This window comes from Nothobranchius furzeri, chromosome 1 (genome assembly GCF_043380555.1).
Source record: "Nothobranchius furzeri strain GRZ-AD chromosome 1, NfurGRZ-RIMD1, whole genome shotgun sequence".
Taxonomy (NCBI): Eukaryota; Metazoa; Chordata; class Actinopteri; order Cyprinodontiformes; family Nothobranchiidae; genus Nothobranchius; species Nothobranchius furzeri.
Genome location: NC_091741.1, coordinates 30,033,257 through 30,049,936, shown reverse-complemented (window position 1 = coordinate 30,049,936; position 16,680 = coordinate 30,033,257). Strand labels below are relative to the sequence as shown.

General features: G+C 40.3%; 1 protein-coding gene across 2 annotated transcripts in view; it reads left to right on the top strand.

Annotated features, from left to right (window-relative positions):
• The window catches only part of pigg (phosphatidylinositol glycan anchor biosynthesis class G (EMM blood group)), a 209,385-nt gene that overhangs the window by 24,172 nt on the left and 168,533 nt on the right, over positions 1-16,680 (top strand). For both annotated transcript variants that reach the window (XM_015953332.3, XM_054737951.2), the window contains exons 4-5: positions 1,901-2,089; positions 15,444-15,582. In XM_015953332.3, coding sequence (XP_015808818.3) covers positions 1,901-2,089; positions 15,444-15,582 — 328 coding nt within the window. The remainder of the gene's footprint in view (positions 1-1,900; positions 2,090-15,443; positions 15,583-16,680) is intronic.

The window sequence follows — 16,680 nt, the reverse complement described above, 5'->3', positions numbered from 1 at the left end:
CTAAAACTGTAAACAGAAACAATCTTTTGACCAAAAGGCAACATTTATTTTTGCTTACCTTGTAAAATATAACAAATCTGTAGTTGCCTAACAGTAGCTTTGAAAGTAATATGGTCAAATACTTTTCAAGTATGTGTAGAAACAAGTTACATGAGTAATCCTGAGTACTCATTTATCAACTTAGAAAATAAATATGAGAAAATCTCAAATTTTCTGAGTATGGAAAAATTTACATTCAAGTGCCCTCTTATCAGCAGATTCAAACACAAATCATCTCAATTTATGGGACCACAAACGTAAACGGAGTACTGACTCTCCTAACAAAGATCAAAAACGTGCATCTCAAACCTGTAACATGCCAAAAATTCGAGTTCTTGGAATCCATTCTGAATCTCTATAAATAAAAATCCTGATTCAGACTTGAATCGATTTTTTTCAGCACCTCTACTCTGTAGGTTAACAGTTGTACGTCTCTTTGGATAAAAGCGTCATGAATAAACAAACATATTGATTTTAATGCTTTGTTGCTTAAAAAATGTGTGCAATGTAATTTGTCCAAGTGGGGTTGCCATAGGGTGATGTAGCGTAATGGTTCATGGCTCTTTTATTAAAGAGGAACCATTCTACATATTAATTTGAGATATTAATTTTAATAAATTAATAACCAAATTTTATAGAGATAAGAAGACTCAAAGGTTGTTTTCATCGATAAACTGACGATCATATCCGTGTGTCTGTGTTTCAGTTCAATGAAGAGACAAGTTTGAAATTTAAGAGTTTTAATTCTTCAATTTAAACTGATGATTTGAAATGACAATCATAGGAAAATAATCAACATTGGCAACCTTGTTGGACAATCTTTAACAGTTGATATTTTAAGCTTGCACAAATAGACCTTGTGTTGGATGTGCTAAGATTTGAGAATGATGGAATTATGAATGCGTGCGTGCAGGTGTCTGAGATTGCTTCAGGGAGAGAAAAGGCGAATCTGAGTGAAAAAAATGATGGTTTGAATTAAACTTAGCTCTTAGTAGAAAAACTGCATCAGAACGCTATCTGTCGTGTTCTGCCTCACCGTACATAGGACCCTCTTTTCGGATCCGGACCTCGGAGGATGTTATCCAGGTCACACCTTGGCTGGCAGAGGAGACGGAGGTGTGCGACGATCCGGTCCAGAGTTGACCTCGGTACACGTTGATGAAGCGTTTAGCAGATGCGCTTTCTCAAGTTTAAATTAACTCAGAAATCAAAGACTCTGGGACGAGTCTGCGTAAGCTGGTTTGCATTTCTGCTATTCTGTCTGGCTTGACCGAATAGCGTGGGGGGGGGGAAGAGCCGGCGGCTCCGTTCCCCGTTGGCGTTTGTTCAGCACGTCCGCTCTCTCTCGTTGTCAAACCCGAACTGACTAACTTACCAAAACCCACTTCTCTTCCCAAAGCAAACTTGTGCGTCAGAGCAAATGTGTTTTGGAGTTACTGTGAATGCAGACCTGTGTGAGCGAGTGTGAAGGTCATCACTAACATCTTCAAAACATTATTTAGTTAAGTATTGATTCATTATAGTTCATTATGATTACCCAAAGCATAATAATCATTCATTTGATTAAAATACATTTATAATGAGTAAAATGGTAAAATGATTATTTAGCATTAATAAACAAAGGAAGCGTAAGACTCTTTTATTATGGCTAGATTGTGTGAGAACTCCTTCTTCTGGAGACCAGATGTTCGGTTGTTGTGGGATCGTGTAGACTTGCTGGTGGCTTAGGTCTTAATCTGTGGGTGAAAGTTGCTGGTGACCCAGCTTCGACCCAGCCGGGCAAATACAACCTTTGGCACAGAAAAACCCATACTTCCTCACGCTACAGTGATGTCATTGGCATATCCTCGTTGTGTTATAGGTGGACAACAATGTAACCCGTCACTTGGACCGCACCCTGAAGCGAGATGACTGGGACGTGTTGATCCTCCACTACCTTGGTCTGGACCACATCGGGCACATCAGCGGACCCCACAGTTCACTCATCCAACCCAAACTGCTGGAGATGGACGACGTTCTGAAGAAGATCCACAGTTCTCTCGTTTCTAAGGTATGAATCTACACGGTGCTACGTTTTACTTCTCTCTTCAGCCTGATCTGAAAGTCTGTTTTTAAGTGGTTTTTTTGGCGGCTTTAAATTTAACTCTTGTGATTATTTCATTTGATGGGATGAACCATTGACCGTATATATAATACGGACAAACCCTCCATGCTGTAACCTGTAGGTTTCTGTAGAGCTGAATTGAAGCCCAGTGGGCAGTTACTCCTACCACCATCTTGGCTGCTTCTCGTCACTCCCAGAAAATACAAAAATCCAGCTGAGAGCGGGGCTGTGAGAGTGGGGGCAGATGACTGACACCCATCAAGCTCTAAGCCGATGTGGCTGTGAGCTAACCGAGCTATCCGAAGCTAACGGGGGTTGGTGGGTGCTTTTATCCAGGAAACTGCAGTTAATCGACTCTGCTACCCTCTGCCTTCAAGGCTGTACCACTTTTAACACGAGGCTGACGCCTTCCAGAAGGAAGCAAGTCACTAGTGCCGATGGCTCACCTGCAACGTGTCAGTCAAACCGACACGCTCCTAAGTATTCATAACTTCATGCTTTAATTTGATCTAAACAGATGAGTTACACATAACCTCACCACCCCTTCCCCCCAGTTGTCATGACATTCTCGCCCCTTCCACTTTGGCTCGACTTTTGGCAGCCAAAGATTTATCCTTGGACGAATTTAGTCATTTCATGAAAGAACACGTTTACATAATCAGCAGGTTTGATTTAGACTTTTAATTAAATGGAAATGGCAGACAATAACGACCAAAAATCCTTCAACAGAGCGAAGCGTATTTGAGTTGTGTCGGCTTTCCTTTAATTCCCTACAGCTGAAACGGGATCAGATCATCATTTACATGTTAACGTGTAAAGACGGATGTTTTCTGTCAGGATATGTAAAAGAAACTCTTTAAACCAAAAGCAATAATGTGAATTTTATGTGGAAATAGTTCCATCTGCTATTTGAACAGAAAAAGTCAAAAGATGCTATTTTTAAAAATAAACACTGCCCACTATTTGGCTCTTAGTGGTGAACATGTGCTGCTTAATTACATTTTACCTGAATTTCTTGATTTTTAATAGTTTGTTTATTTGAGAGAAAAAAGAAAGTGTAACATTTTGTACGTCTACTTCTTGGGGAATGTGGTAGTCAGTGCATAAAATAATATATGCATCTTTTTGTACCAGTTTTTTTTAATTTTATGGCATCAAATCATTGCTTAAGTCGACTTGCCGCACTTTGCATAAGTTCAGATGAATCTGTAGTATGATAGAGGAGAATCTGAACAGGTTTACCTTGAACAAAGTTACAATAATGTCCAAAGCATTTGAAAATGACTCGGTTTTTAGGATGGCCTTTTGCATAAACTCCAGAATGTTCTGAAGAGTGTATGAATAAGTTAAAACGGTGAATGGCCTGTGTTGATTAACTCCAAGGTGTTCTCACTCATTCACCCATTCACTCTCTGATGGTGATAAGCTACATTGTAGCTTCGGTTGGTCTTGAGCACACTGACAGAGGTCAGGCCACCAGCAGCAAGCAAGGTGGGCGAAGTGTCTTGCTCAAGGACACAACGTCTGAGATGGATAGAGCTGGAGTTTGTACGGCAGCCCACTGGTTACATGACAAACTCCCAACTCCTGAACCAGCATTGTCAAATTATTCACATAGCCCCTCTATGGAAAAGAAAATCTCAATCAAAACAAGTCACTCACAGGTTGAATTAGGAATGGTACCTAAACATCCTCCCAGAGGAACTCCTCCAGCCTTCCATCTACAGTTTGGTGAAGTAGAAGCTCATCTCCAGCATGATCGTGCACCAGGCCAGATGGAGAAAGTCAGAACTAAGTGGATCATGAAGCAAGCATCAGCTCTTTTAGTGCATGTCCAGGAAACGCCTCAGACCTTAATCCTACAGACATCTTTTTAAGAGGCAGGGGAACAAACAAAAAGCCATTAGTCAGGATGTTGACCGTCAGTGGATCTGCAGCTTCCCCGGTTGAACTATCTTTTCAAAAAGGACTGAGAAAATGCGTAGACTGCATAAATTTAATATAATCATCAATAAAATCCAGAGAAACTTGTGAAATGCTTGTAATTCAGTAAACCAACGAAACATCTAAAGATCTAAAAGCACTGAAACAGCAAGTGTTGTGAAATTCAATACTTCTGTCATTCTCAAAACTTCTGTGAAGAAAAATCAATGAAAAATATTTCAGAAATCTTTTTAGAGACGATTTTATATTTAATTATTTTTTATTTATTTCTGTAAAATTCAATAGAATGACTCACAGCAATTACATTTAAAAATACTACATTTCATTTCATATAAAGAGCTTATTTGAAGCAAACATTCACTGTTAATAAACGTGTAGTATTATGAAATTTTATTTAACTTCTTTTTACTTTAAAAACAACTTGCCCACGACTACCTGCTGATCCAAAAACACTGGCCAGACATGAAGCCCTGCATAGTCAAAGGATCAAACAGGGCCAGAGAATACTGCTTATTTCAGTGAAACAAAACGAGGTAAGCCTTCAGGCCCAGCAGCCAGGCTCTACCAGCAGCCTCCAGGCACAGCAGCCAGGCTCCACCAGCAGCCTCCAGGCCCAGCAGCCAGGCTCCACCAGCAGCCTCCTGGCCCAGCAGCCAGGCTCCACCAGCAGCCTCTAGGCCCAGCAGCCAGGCTCAACCAGCAGCCTCCAGGCCCAGCAGCCAGGCTCCACCAGCAGCCTCCAGGCACAGCAGCCAGGCTCCACCAGCAGCCTCCAGGCCCAGCAGCCAGGCTCCACCAGCAGCCTTCAGGCCCAGCAGCCAGGCTCTACCAGCAGCCTTCAGGCCCAGCAGCCAGGCTCTACCAGCAGCCTTCAGGCCCAGCAGCCAGGCTCTACCAGCAGCCTCCAGGCTCATCAACCAGGCTCCACCAGTAGCCTCCAGGCCCAGCAGCCAGGCTCCACCAGTAGCCTCCAGGCCCAGCAGCCAGGCTCCACCAGTAGCCTCCAGGCCCAGCAGCCAGGCTCCACCAGTAGCCTCCAGGCCCAGCAGCCAGGCTCCACCAGTAGCCTCCAGGCCCAGCAGCCAGGCTCCACCAGTAGCCTCCAGGCCCAGCAGCCAGGCTCCACCAGTAGCCTCCAGGCACAGTAGCCAGGTTCCACCATCACCTCAATACCAGCCACCTGATCCAACAATCAGGCTCAGCCTGGGGCTCCAGGCTCCAGATTCACCGGCAACCAGGACTGAGAGAGAGGTAAGCCTAATACAATGGCCCCTCCTAGAAAAACAGAGAAACTCGAGGAAGATATGGAGGAAATTAAAAAATCATTGAATTTTATGTTAGCCGAGCTGTCTAAGCTAACAGTACAACAGGATCAACTACTGTCATTAATGGATGAGGTTAAGACACTGAAATTCAAGCTTGCAGAAAATGACAAGAAGATCATGGTATTGGAACAGAGGGTGGATGAACTGGAGCAGTATACCAGAAGAGATGACTTGGTGATAACTGGTTTGGAAACAAGACATAGGACTTATGCCAGCGTTACTGGAGATAGAAACACAACTGAGGATGCTCCACAGGAAGAACTCCAGTCACTAGAACAACAAGTGTTGAGCTTCTTGCACAGTAAGAACATTCATATCCAAAGTGATGCAATATCAATCTGTCATACCCTTCCGAGAAAGGCAGACAAATTAAAACCAGTCATCATAGTGAGATTTACCAGTAGGAAGTACAGAAAAGAGTTGTTGAGGCAAGCAAAAACACTGAAAGGTACAAATTTGTACATAAATGAACACCTGACGAAAAAGAATGAAACAATAGCCAAAGAAGCAAGGGTGCTGAGAAAACAAAAAAAATCACAGCCATGTGGACGAGAAATGGTGTTGTATGGATCAGAGAGCAAGAAGGTCTAAATGCAAAAATGATCAAAGAGTTGAAAGATCTGGAAGTGTTGCAGGGTAAAAGATGATTTATTGTGTGGCACTGACTAAATAATGGATAGTGGAAACAGTTTAACTATGGATATGGAAGTACAAATGAATTCATAAAGAATAAATGGATTCCCATGAGAAAATATATGAACTTGACAGTAAAATAGACGAAAGTTTATTTGAGTTAAATATAAATAGTAATTATTATGCAGAAGATCAGCTAAATAGTGGGTTAACTAACAATGATTCATTATCAATCATACACATAAACAGTAGAAGTTTAGTTTCCAAGTTATCAACAATAAAGGACTATTTAGGTAAATTTAAAAGTAAATTCAAAGTCATTGCCATTACTGAGACTTGGCTTTATGATGAAAGGATGACTGAAGTACAAATAGAAGGGTATGAACTTCATTTTGTAAATAGAATAAATAAAAGGGGTGGTGGTGTTGCCCTGTACATTAACAATGATTTTAAATGTAAATTAGATAAGATAATGACTATGATGGAAGATAATGTTATGGAAATGGTAACAGTGGAAATGATCAATGACACATCAAAAAAATATAATAATCAGTTGTGTGTATAGAGCACCCGGTTCTTGCATCAGGTCATTTACAGATAAAATAAATGAGTTTGTGGATCATATTAAAAACAAAACATTGTTTATGTGTGGGGACTTTAACATTAACTTAGAACATCCTGTGGCTCTGAGAACATCAAGTGATTTTTTTGATATGATCTATAGTTTAGGTTTGGTTCCTTTGATAAACAAACCTACCAGGATCACAACCCAAAGTGCAACAATAATTGATAATATATTCACTAATAGAAAGGAGGACGTTGTTTAAACTGGGATATTGATGACAGATATTAGTGATCATTTACCTATTTTCGTTGTGTCTAAATATCACAATAACAATAAAAATATCATAAAACATAATTTTATTAATTATAAAAGAAATAAATCAGTTAAAGCCCTGGAGGACCTAAATAAAGATCTTAAAATGCAGAACTGGACGGAAGTCTATGTCAGTGATGTGAACAATGCATATACATCCTTCATGAAAATACTGCTGAAATCGTTTAACAGTAGTTGTAAATTAATTAAAATAACAGGTAAAAGGGACAACCAACCATGGATGACTAATGGAATTAAAAATGCATGTGCAAAAAAAATAGTCTGTATATGAGATTCTTAAAGTTACAAACAAAGGAAGCCGAAGACAGATATAAAAAATATAAAAATAAATTAGTAACAATAATTAGGAAACAGAAGAAAGAGTACTATGGTGAGCTATTGAATAAGAACAAAGACAACATCAAGACTACATGGGGAATAATAAATGATGTGATTAACAGAGATAATACAAATGCGAGACTCCCAAACTACTTTGTAAAGGACAATAAAGACATTTATGAAGTTAAAGACATTTCTAATGAATTCAATATTTTTTTTATAAATGTAGGAAGGAGTCTGGTGGAAAGCAAACCAATAATTCACGATACAATGAATACAATACCTAGAAATGTCAAAAGTATTCTGCTTGACAAAGTAGAGCAACAAGAAATAAGAAACACTGTAAAAAACTGGGGAAGCAAAAGATCAACTGATTGTGATGATCTGGACATGGTGACTGTAAAAGCTATAATTGAATCTGTTATTGAACCATTCACTTACATCTGTAATCGGTCACTATCTACAGGAGTCTTCCCTGATTTAATGAAAATTGCCAAGGTGGTTCCATTATTTAAGAGCGGTGATAAACAGAGTTTCACTAATTACAGGCCAGTGTCACTGCTTCCACAGTTTTCCAAAATATTAGAAAAAGTGTTTGCATTAAGGTTGGACAAATTCATTGACGAAAATTCAATTTTAAATCATGAACAGTATGGCTTTAGGACCAAACATTCAACAGCAATGGCAGTTATGGATTTAGTAGATAAAATTTAATCAGCAATTGACAATAAAAAACCATTTCATTAGTGTTTTTATTGACTTAAAAAAGGCATTTGATGTCATTGATCATTCAAGGTTACTTCTTAAATTACACCGGTATGGAATAAGAGGGGTGGCACATTAATGGGTTAATAGATATTTACGCAATAGAAAACAGTTTGTTCAAATAAATAATGCTAAATCTGAATTAAAAGATATTTATTATGGTGTGCCACAAGGGTCAATCCTCGGACCTAAACTGTTCATATTGTTTATTAATGACCTGGTAAATGTGTCGAATTTACTTGGCACAGTTTTATTTGCGGATGATACTACATTGTTTTATTCAGGATTAAATATACATGAAGTAACTCAAGTGATAAACAGTGAATTGATTAAAGTTAAAAATGGTTTGATATAAACAGACTGTCACTGAACCTGAACAAAACAAACTATATACTGTTTAATAACAGAAGAAGCTGTGATGTCTCTTTAATGATAGATGGAATGGAAATTCAAAGAGTAAAGAAACCAAATTTCTTGGAGTCATGTTCGATGAGAGTCTCACGTGGAAATCACATGTAGGTTATATAAAGGGGAAAATCGCCAAAGCCATAGGGGTATTATATAGAGTCAAGTTTCTACTAAATTTGTCGGGGTTGTTAACATTATATCACTCACTGATTGAACCATATTTATTTTATTGTTTAGAAATTTGGGGAGCCACTTGCAAAACTTTTACACAACCATTGTTCATTTTGCAAAAAAGAGCATTGAGAATCATTAACAACAGTAACTATAGAGATCACACTAATCAATTATTCATTAGATACAAAATACTGAAATTTCCTGACTTGGTAGAGTGGAAAATATTGCAAATAATGTACAGAGCGAATACGAGTAATCTACCAACTAATATTCAGAAAATGTTTCATAAGAGAGTAAGTGGGTACATGTTAAGAGGAACTGATGTCTTTGAGAAACCTAGATTCAGAACCAAAGTGAGGGAATGTAACATTTCTGTAAATGGTGTAAGATTGTGGAATGCCATTAACAAGGAATTTAAAGAATCAACTACACTTGCAATATTTAAAAAATGTATAAAATCTAATGTATTTAGTAATTATGAAAAGGAGAATTATAATGTCAAAGATTAGACGTGAAAATATTAGAAAGTGACTGAGGTTACACTGTGTTTGTTTGGCGGATAATTTTATTTCGTAAAAAGGGGCAGAAATCATAAGATTTTTTCTTCTATCTGCTCCTTTTCATTCAAATGTTTTTTTTTCAATATGTTAATGTATGTTGTATTTGTTTGTGTTTATTTTATACATTGTGAATGAAATAAAAGATAAAAAAAAACACCTAATATTGGGCTTATTTTAGAGTCATTTTTGTTGTGTTTTTTCCAAATAAAATGTTATTACACTAGTTTTCTTAATTAAAGTTTGTTTTCTGTTCATTTAAAAGGGATTTGAAATGACAAAACAATAAAGGCAGTAAATATGCAATTATGAAATGATCATTGATTAATGGGTGAATTTTAATCACATTTGGTCATGTGATTACACGAACATGTCATGTTGTTCCCAGCAGGCATTGCTTTTGTCTCAAAGATTTAATAAACTGTCATTTATTTTGTCTCTGATCAGCATGCAGGTCATGTTGTTGTTGTTTTTTCAATTTTTTTGCATAGCCTGTCTGGAGTTGGAGCATATTACCTTTGCACTGTGTGTGTGTGTGTGTGTGTGTGTGTGTGTGTGTGTGTGTGTGTGTGTGTGTGTGTGTGTGTGTGTGTGTGTGTGTGCATGCACATGTGCTGCAAATGGGGAATTATCTTTGTCATTTAGGTATAAACCTCTCACACTTAGATTGTCACGTCATGTTTGCACAGTACCGTGATTTCCCTCATGTTTCATTTCATTTTGTGTGTGAAGCAGAAGCAGAAAGAACAGAAGCACGGCAGATATTCTTGGCTCTCCATATTTGTGAGATATAGAGTAAGGAGGCATCTTATGTAAGTGTTAATCCAACATTTCACCACATCCTAGAAGTTGATAATTCTGTCTCGTTAAATCCGGTTCCTCCCGGCTGATGTGTTTTTAACTGGAATGTGTTTGAAACTCTGTAATATTAGTGTAAAATGGCTCAGTGTTACAGCAGCATTAGTGACCTAAATATAGACTCGTCCCTCTGGGTTCCCGCGGGGCATCTTAGAGACTTGTAGAAAAGAAAACATGGTTTTTGTGATCAGTTCTTCATGCCAACTTGTTGGGGTGTGTGTTCTCACCATGATGGGGTGTACAACAGTTTGCTGCTGCTACATTCTGAAGTTCCCAAGGGAATGGTAACTCCAGCTGCTGGAGAGAAACAGATTTAAGAATTCAAATGATTGATTTCTTTTCATTCATTTTCCTCTGATTATCTGGAGTGGGGTCGCAGGGGCAGCAGCCTAAGCCTTAGAGGCCCATTCTTCCCTCTCCCCAGCCACTTGGGTCAACTCTTCCAGGGAAAATCTCAAGGTGTTTCCTGAACATCTGAGAAACATAGTCCCTACATAGTCCTGGGTCTTCCTTTAGGTCTGCTCCTGTTTGGACGTGCCCAGAGAACCTCACCAAGGAGACGTTCAAGAGGTATCCTGACCAGATGCCAGAGCCACCTAAACTGGCTCCTCTCCATGTGGAGGAGCAGCAGATCTACTCAGAGCCCCTCCTGAATGACCGAGCCTCTCATCATATCACTAAGCTCTCTCTTCACCACAACAGATAAGTACAACGCCGCATCACTGCAGACACCAATCTGCCTGTCGATCTCACGCTCCATCTTTCCCTCACTCGTGAACAAGACCCCAAGATACTCTTCCACATGGGGCAGGACCTCGTCCGTGACCTGGAGAAGGCATTCTACCCTTTTCTGACTCAAGACCATGGTCTCGGATTAAGAGGAGCTGATTTTCATCAAAGCTACTTCACACTCGGAGGTGAACTGCTCCAGTTCGATGAAGCCAACAGGACCACATCATCCTTAGGCCATCAAAACAGATCGCCTCAACACTTAGGCTGCGCCTAGAAGTCCTGTACATAAAGTTATGAACGGAATTGGAGACAAAGGGCAGCCTTGGCGGAGCCTTACTCTCACCATGAGCGAGCCCGACTTACTGCCGGCAATGCGGACTAAGCTCTGGTGCTAGTACTATGCACAGGCTATGAATTACACAAAGGCTTCTTGGGGAACCCAGTGAGGGGCAAAATGCCTTGAAACAGCCCTGGATGTGGGACTAGGTTTTGAAGGTGATCTGAATTGTATCAAACGCATAAATACAATATGCCACCCAGCTTCTAGTCTACTGTCATCACCTGTCTCGACTACTGCAATGCCCTTCTAACTCATCTTCCAGCCTGTACTGTGAGACCTCTTCAAATGGTCCAGAACGCAGCGGCGCGTCTGGTCTTCCGTCAGCCTAAAAGAGCACACGTCACCCCTCTGTCCACTAAGCTCCATTGGCTACTGCTAGCTGCATGCATCAAATTCAAATCACCATCAGTAGCATACAAAGTCCTGGATGGTATGGCTCTCATCTACCTGAATCCTCTCGGCCGGTCCGGTCATCAAAGGATCATCGGCTAGCAGTGCCTACACCACGCTCAGGACAATCCAGACTCTTTTCATGTGTCGTTCCACTGATGTGGAATGATCTACCAAGCACTACCAGAACAGGGGTGTCCTTGTGAATTTTCTAGAAACTCCCGAAGACCTTGCTTTTCAGAGAGCATCTTCTGAACTAGCACTCTCCCAACACCCGTCCCCCACTCTACTTGTTCACCTCCCTTTATGATTCATTATGCTGCCCCACTGCCACCTAGGATTGACTGATTAGTGTTTATTGTTAGCCTCACGGGCAACCTGCTGGCTTCTTTATCACTTGTAAGTCACTTTGGACAAAAGTGTCTGCTAAATACATAAATATTATATTCTTATAAATGATTGCTTTGTAAAGGTAAACATAAAACGTGTAGTGAGATAAATCTATCTACATCCGTTTTCAAGCACTTTGTTTTGTTCTCTTGTTTTTTATTTGACTATTTTCCTGTCCTGTCTGTCTCTCATCTTCTTGCATCTCCTCTCAGTGCTCCAGAAAAAATGCTGCCTGGCTTCCTCCTTTTTCACCTCACAAGTTACTTTTGAACTAAGCAGATCCAAGGGATCTACTGACCGTAAAAACAGCGGAGTGTGCGCTGAGCAGCCGCGCCAGTGAGGTGAAGGTCACTGGAGCATGGACGATGAGCTTAGCTGCAGCAGAGTGCGTCAGGCACAAATTAAAGACAGAAAGTACCAGAGAATATGAGCGGACATGAACGATCCATGTTAATTGTATTCTTTTGGTGGTGCCACTTTCAGAATGTTATGGTGATCGTGCGCAGCGCATCAACAATTAGCGTTCTCCTGCTCTCCATCTTCTCCACTCATAAGAAATCACAGTACAATGAGAGTCCATATAAATAATGTAATATAGGTAGAAACTGGAACTTTTTTCGGGCTCCCTCTGGGTGTGTAAGTTGAGGGCTTCCAGGGGAGCCTGTCAACTTTCTAGTGAGCTGGGCTCCCCTTAGCTCCCCCATAATTTGAACTCTTGACTATGCACCAAGCAATCTAACAGCACATTTCAATAAGCAACATCCCAACAACAGCCAGTCACCACAACAAAATCAAATCAGGTTTGTAATGTTTGAACTCCTTAAAAAGGGTTTTAGAAAAAAAAACCCATCTAGTTTCTATTATAGGGGCAGCGGCTTTCTGTTGTTAACGAACCGGCAGGTGAAAATTAACAATCGGTGATAGAGACAGGTCAGGTAATGTTGCTGTTACCTAATAATTATGACTGACTGGTTCAGATGTGCTTCAATAAGGTTGCTTAAAACCGCCAAACTGACTCCAAACCTGCCCAAATTATGTCGACCCAAACAGAGAAAATTTACCTGCAAATTCAGAATGAAAACTGCCCAAACACTGCTAACAGACACTGGTTTGCTCCCGCTCCTGGGATTTATAAAGATACATGTTTTTGGGAAAGTGTCTGCATCGGCACCCTTCAGTATATCTTTTAGATAGGTTGAGCTTGATAACAGTTCCCTAGCTGCTGCTGCTGCTGATGTTGTTGCTGCTGATGATTGGTTTGGTTGAAGTAACTCACTGTAAAATGCAAATTGTTGCTTTCTTTTAATTCAGACGTATACAAGTTTACACTATCTGTTTCTATAAAGACTTCTTACAAGTTGAGAGGGGAGTCTTTCTGGGAGGCTTCAAACTTGAATCCTACAGGGAAGAGTCTTTATAAATAGAAAGTGTGTGTCAGTTGTTTCAGGGTGGAGCTCAGGTCTTTAGGTGTTTTCTAACTCCAATGCTATTTATAACAAACATCAACTAGAAGAAACAGCACAGAGGATCATCCTTTGTTCGTTTTTATGCTGAGTACGAACCGTAAGGGGTCACCTGAGAACCGTTTAGCTCAGTCTCACACCTGCAGTCTTTGTTTGGTGCATTCATTATGGTTATATAACGCTTAAAAGCTTTTTATTTATTTATTTATTTTTTTGCTTCTTCGTTAAGTCAACTTGTTCATCTTGAATAATAAGTGAAGTGCCTGGCCTTCGATTCTTGTTTGTGTGATGCAACACTGGAGCTGAAGAGCCTTCTGAGACTTTTGTAATGTGCTGAAGGACTTGGCTTTTGTTCTAACATCTGTAACGCTGTTTTGTTTTTTAAATCAGCCCTCTGTTCTGTGACTCGTAACGCCTTCCTGTTGAAGTCAGCTGAGGACTCTTGTGACTTTAGTTGAAAGGGAATCTGTGAAAGAAGAAGCACAACCTGATCTAAGTCTGTCATCTCCAACAAACCACTCTGTTTGTTGCTATTACTGTTTTTTTCTCCCTCCTAAGCCTGCAGATTGAAACGGTGCTGTGGAAAGTTTATTGTGACTTCCTTTTTAGAAATAATTATTTGATGCACGTCCCATTGCGCTGCTGTAGACCTCACCATCACTATGACATAAAATGCTCAGGTGAAGCAGTCCATGACAGAAGATGTCTTGCCTTTAGATACATTTCCTGTTTTCTGATCTATTAGATAACAGGAAATACGGTGGGATGTGAAAGTTTGGGCAGCCTTGTTGATCCTCAGGATTTTCCTTTATTGATCGTTGGTTGTTATGGTAAAAATTTTCAGTTAAATATATAAGACACACACACACACACACACACACACACACACACACACACACACACACACACACACACACACACACACACACACACACACGCACACGCACACACACACACACAGTGATGTTTGAGAAGTGAAACGAAGTTTATAGGATTTACAGAAAGGGTGCAATAATTGAACAAAATTAGGTGCATAAATGTGGGCACCACAAAAATAAATGAACTCAATATTTAGTAGATCCTCCTTTTGCAGAAATAACTCTAAATGCCTCCTACAGTTTCCAGTGAGAGTCTGGATTCTGGTTGAAGGTACGTTGGACCATTCTTCTTTACAAAACATCTCTAGTTCGTTCAGGTTTGATGCTTCTGAGCATGGACAGCTCTCTCTAACTCACACCACAGATTTTCAATAATACTCAGGTCTGGTGACTGAGATGGCCGTTCCAGAACGTTCTACTTGTTCCTCTGCATGAATGCCTCTGTAGATGTTTATCAGTGTTTAGGGTGGTTGTCTTGTGAGATCCAGCCCCGGTGCAGCTTCAGCTTTGCCACTGATTCCTGGACAATGGTCTCCAGAATCTGCTGATATTGAGTGGAATCCATGCGTCCCTCAGCTTTAACCAGATTCCCAGTCCCTGCACTGGCCACACAGCCCACAGCATGATGCAACCACCACCATGCTTTACTGTAGGTAGCAGGTGTCTTTCTTGGAATGCTGTTATTTTGCCTCCATGCATAACGCTCCTTGTTCTGCCCAAATAACTCAGTTTTAGTTTCATCAGTCCACAGCACCGAATTCCAGAATGAAGCTGGCTTGTCCAGATGTGCTTCAGCAAACCTCAAGCAGCTGTTTGTGCTGTGGGTGGAGAAAAGGCTTCCTCTGCATCACTCCCACATGCAGCATCTCCTTGTGTAAAGTGCGCTGAATAGCTGAACGATGCACAGTGACTCCATCTGCAGCAACATGATGTTGTAGGCCTTTGGTGATGGTCTGTGGGTGACTCTGACTGTTCTACCATTCTTCACCTCTGTTTATCAGAGATGTTTCTTGTTCTGCCACTTGGAGCCTTAACTTGAACTGTGTCTTCCACTTCCTCATCATGTTCCTAACTGTGGAAACAGACAGCTGAAATCTCTGAGACAGCTTCCTGTTTCCTTCCCCTAAACCACGATGGTGAACCATCTTTGTTTTCAGCTCACGTGAGAGTTGTTCTGAGTCGCCCATGTTGCCAGGGGGCCATTAACCTTGTTGTTTGTTTTCTCAGGAGGCAGAAGGATCCTTGCCCTACCTGCTGGTGCTGTGCGGAGATCACGGCATGTCTGAAACCGGCAGCCATGGAGGCTCCTCTGAGCCAGAAATCAGCACACCTCTAGTTCTTATAAGTCCAGCCTTCAGAAGGAAAGGTAAACTGACAACACACCTGTTTGAGGGATCTTATCTTTTTTTTTTTGCCTTTTTTCTGGCTTCCATGTCTAAATGTTTCATTAAAAAAACTATTGAAGAGCAGAAAATAAGACCAGCTCTTAACTATTCCTACGCATGATGGGAGTTAACTTGATTTTTCTTTAAATGTTTAAATAAAACAAATTAAATAAACTTGTAAATGAAAAAAAGGAAAAATGTGAAGCTATATATCGTATAATGGAATTCAGCTAAAACATATTGAGATATAAGTTTTGTCCTCTATTTGCCCTGCGCTGCTCTCAGGTATGGAAACAGTCATTTGTGCAAATAAAAGTCGCTGGGAGAAGTGTGCTTCGCTGTGATGGATGAGACCGAGCCTGAGGTGTGATTGTGATAATTACTTCTTTAGTCTATTTTTGATGTTCTCCCTGCATGTTTTTTATTTCTACCCGGTTTACAGCATGGAATCACTTGAAGCAGATTGGGTGGTTTCACAGCACACTGCCTCCTGCAGTTGCAACAAATAGCCCAACACTTACCTTTTTTCATTAAGATTTTATCAATCACAGCAGGGTAAAGAAACACAGGGATGCAAAATCATGTTTTCTATTAAGCGACTTGACCGAACAAATAGAAAGAGTGAATGTGATGGAGATGGTGGCAACAGTGGCTCTGGGCTTAGGAGTAGCGGTGAACCGATACGGGTTTTTCTATTGCTGATGCTGTTATCTAGAGGTCACAGTCAGCTGATGTCCGATATGTGCTGCCGATCTTCATGGTTGATATCTAGATGTTTTCCTGCGTATTTTCATAATAAAACGTCTCCAATAACATTTTATGCTCAACATTTGTGAAGCTGAACCAGTTTTTCTAAGTTCTGCTCCGTGTTAAAATCAGACGTCTGAATAGTTATTTCAACAAGCCAATCAACTGGCCACGTATTCAATATTCAAAACTGGTAAATAAAAAGAAATGTGTGTTGAAAATAATTTTTAGAGCATTAGCTGAATGTAAACGTAAACACATTTAAATGAAATTCTGCAGCAGCACCGGGCAAATCTGACTTTGATTTGGCTTTACTATGGAAACACATTGGC